This window comes from Cyprinodon variegatus, unplaced genomic scaffold, assembly GCF_000732505.1.
Source record: "Cyprinodon variegatus isolate N-32 unplaced genomic scaffold, C_variegatus-1.0 Scaffold747, whole genome shotgun sequence".
Classification (NCBI taxonomy): Eukaryota; Metazoa; Chordata; class Actinopteri; order Cyprinodontiformes; family Cyprinodontidae; genus Cyprinodon; species Cyprinodon variegatus.
Window position 1 is genome coordinate 138,743 of NW_015151200.1, and position 9,201 is coordinate 147,943.

General features: G+C 35.8%; 1 protein-coding gene across 2 annotated transcripts in view; it reads right to left on the minus strand.

Annotated features, from left to right (window-relative positions):
• LOC107098108 (cadherin-8-like) overlaps window positions 1-9,201 on the minus strand; it is a 235,789-nt gene that overhangs the window by 81,238 nt on the left and 145,350 nt on the right. For both annotated transcript variants that reach the window (XM_015395576.1, XM_015395575.1), the window contains exon 4: window positions 4,854-4,973. In XM_015395576.1, coding sequence (XP_015251062.1) covers window positions 4,854-4,973 — 120 coding nt within the window. The remainder of the gene's footprint in view (window positions 1-4,853; window positions 4,974-9,201) is intronic.

Consider the following 9,201-nt stretch of genomic DNA (forward strand, 5'->3'; position numbering starts at 1 on the left):
TATGGAGCAGCATCAGACTCATTCTGACTAGAATTGAGTCGGACTACGTCAGGCTAGTAGAAGGCTTCCAGCCGTACATGTTTGAGCCCTTGCCTCGCAACGCTGCCAGTTCTGTTAGCTCTACGCCTGCCGAAGACACAGACGTCCATCCCCGTGAACACTGGGACGCAACTCAATGGGAAAGGAAAGGATTCTGATTTCTGATTTCAACCGTTGTGTTTAAAAAATTCTATCGACGGATGAACGTTGATATATGATTGGCCGAATTTAGGTTTTCAGGCTCACTTATAACTAACTGGCCTACATAAGATAACGAAAAAAACACAGATTTTTAGACAGGATTTTTTCTAAATAGACATTTTCTAAATTTTGGTACAAAATGGTCTGATAAAGAGAACATTTATATAGTCAGAGTGATTTGACATTCAAATATGACTTCTCTAAGACTTTAAGAGTCTGTACCATTACTCAAGAAAATTATTCAAATTGATTACCAAATTAGTTCTCGATTATTAGATATAATTGGTTGATCACAATTAATCCCATTAATCATCCCAGCCCTAATTTCATGTCTGTCTTTTTTGGGTGCTTGAAGGAGCTGAGCTACCAAGATCTGACTTAAGCAGACACAAGGAAGACTCATAGCATTAGGAACAAGATGCTGTTTTACCCATTTCAGCTTTAAAACCTATTTAAAGAGCATCTGCAATTTGTAAATGTTAGAAAACATTTGAAGATTTGTAGCTATGCATTCTGTTCCAGGAAAAAAAGAAACTAATTTTCAGAGTTAGGAATTAAAGCTATGCTGGTTACTTTTTTGTTTTTAAACTTCATATTACAGCAGCTGTGCTGTCAGACTGTTTTCTTTTTTTAAGGACTATATTTGATCATCTCTGTTTACAAATGGTGCATATTAATACTGATCAGTCTTAATACCTTAAGTGATTGCTGAAAATAAACTGAAAATAACAGTCAAACACAACCTCAAATGAGCAAAACGTTTAGTCTTAAAATGACAACAATAAGAAAGGATGATTGTCGCTCTTTTGGAATTTGGATCATTTTAAATCAAAGCAAATTCAGAATTCCTGAAACTTGGATTCATTAATATGCAAGAACTACAGATGCTCATCTTGTTACACTGCAAAAACGATGTAGAAATAAGTAAAAATGTCTTAAAGTGTATTCACCCTTAATTTGAGTAGGTAAATTAGCTAGTTTGCCAGTGGAATGAGTAATTTTACATAAGATATGTTATCTTATTTAAATAAGATAATTAGATAATATGCACTTGAAATAAGACAATGCAACTGTGTTTTCTTATTTTAAGTGTAAATTGTCTTGTTCCATTGGCAAAATGTCTCTTTTACTTCCTCAATTCAAGAACAGATGTCCTTATTTTAAGAAAAAAGGACTTATCTAGATTTAGTTTTTTTGCAGTGTACCTTCTATATAAAAAAAAAAAACATATTAATGTTCTTACAAATATAAACAACATAAATTTCCATCTATCAATCAGTCTAGATTAATAATATTAAATCTATTGTATTAGTTCTTAACTTTTGATTAGGTGCATAGTGAAATGCTATTCTACTCCCAGGTTTCTATGTGAAGGTGGGTGTTTACTTTGTCATATATGGAGCAGCAGACCCCAAAATGTTGTCTCCCATGTTTGCAGAGACCATAAACAAACCTTGTTTCCACTTAGAAATAAAGATTAAACTGAGTACCCCCGGTTCAGTTCTGCTGCTCCAGTAGCAGTATGTATAACCCAGCATAAGGGCTTGTGTTTTGAAGCGTGCATGAGTGAGCAGGTGGAGTGGGAAGCAATAGCCGAGTGGGGGGGCAGGGGGGGCTCGGTTGCGCCTGGCAGCTTGAGTTAGCGGCAGCCCCACGCAGCGATAATCTATAAGCGTTTCACAAAACAGATGGGCCGAGTTACCTGCAGTCCTGTTGTTTCTACACAACTTTTCAAGCAATAAACCAACACTGTCAGCTCCCCTTTAGCAGGCATTTGATAATGTCGTCCCTTATGGGCCTGTCGAATACGACCCCTGATAAACAACCGTGTAGGAGCTGTGAACAACATATTGGTCCATGTCAAAAAAGTGGTTAGTCATGGATTTTTTTTTTTTTTTCTCAGAACATGTACACTGTTTAATTAGGTGATCAGCTTATTTTGGCCAGAAGGTGAGGAAGCTGTTGTGTCTCCACCTGCTGATTGTCTGCAACCTGTAACACCTACAGACATGCGGTTATAAAACAGGTCGTCCCGCCCTGTGGTCCCCTCAGTTAAAAAGCAAACAACACTAGAAGCTGTGACACTCAGGCAGATGCTGCAATACTTTAAACTTGGCAAAAAAAAAATGATCAGCTAAAGTGTGAAAATAAAGTTGTTGTTTGTTTTAAATAAAAAAGGTGGATCTAAAGTGCAATAAAAAATGAAATATTTAACCCCTGGGCTGCTCAGTGTCGCAGTGGGTAGCACCGAAGGTTCCAGGTTCAATTTCCGGCCCGGGGTCTTTCTGCAAGGAGTTTGCATGTTCTCCCTGAGCATGCGTTGATTCTCTCTGGGTACTCCAGCTTCCTCCCACAGTCCAAAAACATGACTTTTTTTTTTGTTTCTGCATTTTTTATTTTATTTTATTTATTTATTTATTTTTTTTTCCTACTTGCTTTGATTCTGTTTTATCTTCCTGTATTTTAATCATGTAAAGCACTTTGCATTGTCTTTGTACTGAATTGTGCTATACAAATAAATTTGCCTTACCTTGCCTTGACTGTTAGGTTAATTTGCTTCTCTAAATTCTCCTTAGGTGTGAGTGTGTAACCTGACTCCGCCAGATGGATTTGCTGGATTTGCTCCGCATATCCATCTGGAAACCTTCCGTAGAAGTAATTTTGGGAAGGGGTGAAAATACTGGTTAGCTGATTGGCCTATGTTGGTGATAGACGGGCCAAATAAACCAATCAGATCAACGAAGCATATGACGTACTAACAGCCAGGCTACTCTTCTTTCAGTGAAGAAATACTCTGTAATTCCGATAAAACTTGCTCGATAGCCACGCTAACGCTAGTTTCATCGGCTGAAGCCGCCATGTTCTTTAGACTGAACCATCGCGCTTCTCGTTGCGTCACACCTCAACCCGCCTCAAAGCCAATGCTGATTGGACGTTCGTTTGGTGAACGGCTCCAAATTTTTTTTTTTACGGAGTCTCCAGACTGATCTGCGAGTGAAACCTTGAAAGCTCGCGAGATCAGGATGGTCTCACGAGGCTAGTGAGTGTGTGTATGAGTGGTTGTTTATCTCTGTGATGGACCGGCGACCTGTCCAGGGTGCCTCTCGCCCATCGACAGCTGGAGATAGGCACCTGCATGACCCCGCTTGCGATAAGCGTGTCTGAAGATGGATGGATATTTAATCCCTTGAATGTTTTTTTTTTTTTGTCACGCATTTCATATTGTTGTTTGCAAGAAGTAGTGTCAGAGTGGAGCCATGCTAGAGTCCGGTCCGCAGTCTGGTTCAGGATTATTCACACTAATCAATGGCATCAAGAATGCAGACTAGACTTTATACAGTTCTGTTTGTAAATGATGATATTTAATAAACTCTTTATGGTAAATAGTTCCCATTTAATCACCTGTTTAAAGGCGCTACTAGCAGCAATCTGAAGTATGGGTTACACTAAAAACAGAGAGCTACGTCACATTACCCTTTATTTCACTAAAACAAAGTGGTAAATAACATCTCAATGACAGCAAGTCAGTGCGACAGACCATTTCTTTTATCATGATAGATATCTCTGTTTATTGATAATCACATATTTTGCTCTTAATGGAGGTTTCTTCCTGTTAAAAGGGAGTTTTTCCTCTCCACTGTTGCTACAAGCATGCTTAGTGTGAGGGATTGTATTTGAGTCAATGAATCGATGCAATCAACTGGTTTTCCTTAGATAGAAAACTTTGAATCAATTTGACTGGATGATCTGGTTGAACTGGAAAGTGCCTTGAGATGACATGATGTGAATTGGAGCTATAGAAATAAACTGAATTGAATTTTTTCTTAGTAACTAAGGTTCCTCTTCTTTATGTCTAAATATTACTAAATACTTTATTTAGAACCTCAACACAAACATATCAGTTAAAAAGAAAGGGAGCGAATAATTCTTGCATTCTGAAATGTTCTGAAAGATTTTGTCTAAAAATGTTTAGCAAAAAAAAAAGGAAAAAGAGTCTAGAGAGGTAATCAGGGTCACACTGTGAAAGCCCATTTCTTTCTTTTTGCTCCCATTATGGGTGTGGCTTATATTTATCAAATTTCGTAGAACATTACGCTCCCCAATGGTAAGAAACTGACAAAGGGTCTCCAAGCTCTATTATAAGCTCCTATTAAGTCTAATAAAAGAATATTTTTGTCTCACAGAGACTTTAGTGAAGCCGTATCGAGAAAGGAATAGGAGCACAAAGAGCTTTCCTTGTTCTATCGAGGTGTCCTGCTTTATGTCTTCATTTTTAGCAGCGGTGGTGGATTAAACTGGGTTTCATGTTTAGAATACAGACATAATATTTACTGCATAATGATGTAAATAAGATGTATTTAATAAGGTTTTCTCAGATGAAAAGATTTTGTGTCCACTGTTTCTACTGCCTTTATCATCTTAGATAACTCATGGTTAAAAAGTATATCCTTTATAAAAGCTGGTGTTTTAATTTGGGGGAAAATTGCTTTCAACTAAACTGAAGTGTATAAAAGCACATGAAATAATCTGATAAAACTAAAAAAAGAAATTTGAGGAAAACAGAGATGAAGCCCCACATTTAAAAATTCATACAAGCATAAAAATGAACTCACCAGAATTTGGATCGACTGAAAAGTAGGGCTGTCCATCCAGGATGCTGTAGACGAGCTTAGCGCTGTTCCCGTACACCGGATCATCGGCATCTGTGGCTGTTACCCTGGTAACCGGGGTACCTGTGGTGCAGGAGAAGATTGTTACGAACAGCAGCTCTACGGCAATCAGGTTCAAATCCCTTTACATTGAGATGCGGTTGTGCTGAGCCAATCAGAATGAAGCGATTTGACCCAACGTGGGGTTGATTGGTTCAAATGTCTGGAACCTACCCGATTGCACTGTGCTTTAACTTATTTTTTCTTTAAGTCTGCATTTGTGAAAAGAACACAATCGTTAAAACTGAAGGAAGCAGCAAGGTGTGGATTTGCTGTCTGATCCCTTTCAGTGTAATTCTGCATCTTTTGTTAGAATATAAATAAATGATGCCTTAAAAATGTTCTTCTAAGCATCTTTCTCATTAGTTATGCAAATAGAAAATCTGAATACCTTAAAACCAGAATAGGAGGTCAATAGATCACCCATTTTATTTTGATCAAGACCAATTTTCCAATTTTGTGGATGCTGCTACTGGTGTTAAAGTGAGAGTAAACTGAGAGAGCTTCACATTATATGCCTGGATTGGTTACAGCAACGGTGGAGAAAAGACAAGCAATTTACTCAGGTAGTAGTATAATACTTTATAATTTTAAAAAAAGTAAAGAGTACAAACTCTGTGTCTAAAAAGTCTGAATAATTATTAATCATTATAATTATTTAAAGTGGCAATAATGTAACAAATACTTAATAATTTGATATGTTAAACAAATAGCTTATTTTAGTATTTTTTTCCTTAATGTCCCATGAGAACGTTCATTAAAAGTTATATTTATCTGAGTAGATTTAGATTATTTCCAAGTGTCAGTGCTGCAGTGAACCCAAAGGTAATTCAAACTGTCACCACGGCCCCTCAGGTCCATCCTAACTTCTAATTGGTTAACGAACACAGTCAGTTTAAAACCAATCAACATGAACAGTGTAAGTAATTATGTTGGGAGTTGGTGACACATGTAATTAAAATGGGTATAGCTGCATTTCTTTGGCAATATAAACTGTTTTACAAAAACAAACCAATCATGTTATTATTTTTATTAACATAGCTAGATCTAGATGTAGCAGAAGGTTTATGTTGATATTTGCAGGGGTTGAAAGTAACAAAAGTATATTAACTTAATTACTGTACTTAAATCCTTTTTTGAGTATCTTTACTTGAGTAATATTTTTCTTATTTTGTTGTTGTTTTTAATAACTTTCACTCCACTAAATTTCAAAGTCAACTACTTCTAGTTCGCTACATTTCTAGGAAGCTGCTAGCTCCTTCTTCCTTTTGGAGCTTACGTATCTTTGTAATCGGCTGTTCCTGTTTTTTCTTTACTAAAATGTTATTTCAAAATGGCAGATACACTGCAAAAACCATCTAGAAATAAGTAAAGATTTCCTAAATTAAGTGTATTTACCCTTAATTTGAGTAGGTAAGTAATAGGATTTGCCAATGGAATTAGTATTTTTACTCTTAAAATAAGACAATTAGATAAAATTCACTTGAATTAAGACAATGCAATTGTTTTTTCTTACTTTAAATGTAAATTATTTTGTTCCATTGGCAAAGTGTCTCACCTCCTCAATTCAAGAAAAAATGCACTTATTTTAAGAAAGAATTAGTTATTAAGATTTAATTTTTTGCAGTGTAAAAGCACTAAGGACTGAACGTGGACACCATTGGGTTAGAGATTGACGTTCCACAAATGTGAAACACTTAATTAAGATTATTATTTGTAGTTAATACATTTTATTAAGGCTTTATTTGTTTCTATGTGGCCGAGTTGTTCAGTAGGTTGAATTCTCAAAGCAGAGTTGTAGTTTCTGCATGATAATAGATCAAACTATAACCCTCTATTCCATAGTGGAAAAGTGAGGAGAATCAAGACACCTCTGATTTCTTTTTCATTTCTTTTTAAATAAGAAATAAAAATCAGAGCAGATGTTCTTATTTTTTTTTTTGCCATTTTTATGCTGAAGTTGCTGATGAAGGTTCTCAGTCATCTAGGTCACAGTCATCCCGTAAAAATTCAAAAAATATCCACTGGACTTGGTTTCCAAGATTTGAAGACGTTTTTCCACCTCTCCACACTGCAAAAAATGTAATTCTAAATGAGTCATTTTTTCTTATAATAAGTGCATTTTTTCTTGAATTGAGGAGACTAGTGAGAAAATTTGCCAATGGAACAAGACAAATTTCATGTAAAATAAGAAAAAACAGTTGCCTTGTCTTATTTCAAGTGCATATTCTCTAATTGTCTTATTTTAAGAGTAAAAATTCTAATTTCATTGGCAGATCATCATATTCACCTGCTCAAATGAATGGTAAATGCACTTAATTTAAGACATTTTTGATCATTTCTAGATCGTTTTTGCAATGCAGGAAGCTTTCTCAATTCAAATGTCTGGATCCGCAGTGAGTTTGAGTCTTATATAGACAAAACTTTGTATTGCTTGGAAACATGCAAATGGAAACCGATGAATCGGTCGTTTGGTTCCATCGTTAGCCTGTAATATCTGAAACCTGTCTATGATTCTGAGGGTCGGTCGTTAAAGGGGGGGGGGTATTGTCTCCTATAATACCTGAAACCTGTCTATGATTGGACTCAAACTCACTGCGGATCCAGACATTTGAATTGAGAAAGCTTCCTGGAGAGGTGGAGAAACGTTTTCACATCTTGGAAACCAAGTCCAGTGGATATTTTTTGAATTTTTACGGTATGCTGAAGTTCTACAGTAACTTTACAGGTGTTTCCTGAAAGTTACATGGTTCTTTAAAACTGCTCTAAAAATTAAACAGAAATGTAATGATATTAGAAAATGCAATTTGTACTTTGGAATACTGAAGTTTATTCAAAAGCGAGTACTTCAATACTTTAACTTGAGTAACTTTTACTTGTTGAGCAAGATTTGACTACGATTATCAATAATTTTACTCAAGTACTACTGCTGAGAACTTTGTCCACCGATGGATATCTGTGTGTTTTTTTAGCTAATGACGCATTTGATGACTATATGACTATATGACTATATGTTGTATTTAAGAAGGGTCAGAAAGTGGGAGGGGTTTACTGAAACAGGCCCCTAACCAATCAGAGGACAGAAACTAGTTTATCAATCCCTGCAGTAGAGGGGCTAAGATAAATTAAAAACTCGTAATTAAATGTATATATTATCATAAAATGTAACCTGGAATATAATTATTTGCTTATATAATTGTTTAACTTTAATTGAATATATATATTTTAGCCTAACTAAATATAATAAAACTATATTTCGTTTTCTGTAATCAATTTCCAATTTAATAAATATTTATAACTATGATTTCCTTTTTTTTTATTTTTCTCTTAGTTGTCTGTTTATGTAGTTTTTTAGTTTATTGATGTTAATGCATTTTTTTTTTTTGCTTTCCAAATAAAAACGCTTCAGGTGTTATAACTTTTTTACATTAGCTACTCTCAAAAGCAGAAATCAGGTTCTTTATTACAACAGCTTTATTATATTTGTCAAAAATATATGCAAGGACCTTCATCAATATTCCATTTACACCGAGCGCTCAAGGCAAATCAGAAAAGAGATTAGTGCCAATTCAGTCTACCTTTCAGAGCAGCATTATCCACTATCTGGAGGGTAAAAGCTCTCACAATCTGAATTTAAATATATTATTAACCCAATTAAACCCAACCAGTTCTTATTTGCAGTGACCCACCTCCTGAGCAGTCATCCAAAGTACGTGAGTATGGGAGAGAAAGAGAGAAAAGAGGCTGGCAGTCTGAGGGTGGGCAGCACGCTGGCAGGAATGCTGCAGATGGTATGGTAATTGTTTCTCAGAAAGATGTTTAGTGGTGTTCTGACTACAAAGGGAAATGTCCCTCATCACAGGCGGCACAGGTCCTGCCACAGGCTGTTAAATCTGTCCACTGCAGATGAGGGACCTTGTGCAGACACATGCTAGGTGAGAATTTTCTGTCTAGCACCGTGATTCAAGAAGTTTAGATATCAGTTTTAAAAAAATGAAAGTGGCATGACTCCGGAAAGTCTTTAAAAGAAGTTTTTATGGTGTCATTGTGACGTGGAGGCGATCCTCTCAGCAATCAGGACGCCAGGTTGGCTTTTTTACACTGAAAAAACAGCTCATAAGATTTACTTGAAAAAATATATTGTAAGTATTTGCACTCAAATGATTTAAGTAAAATTTAATGCTGCAATATCAAGTTAACACTCACTTGCAGAGATGGCAAAAGTACTCACTTTCCGTACTTGAGTAAAAGT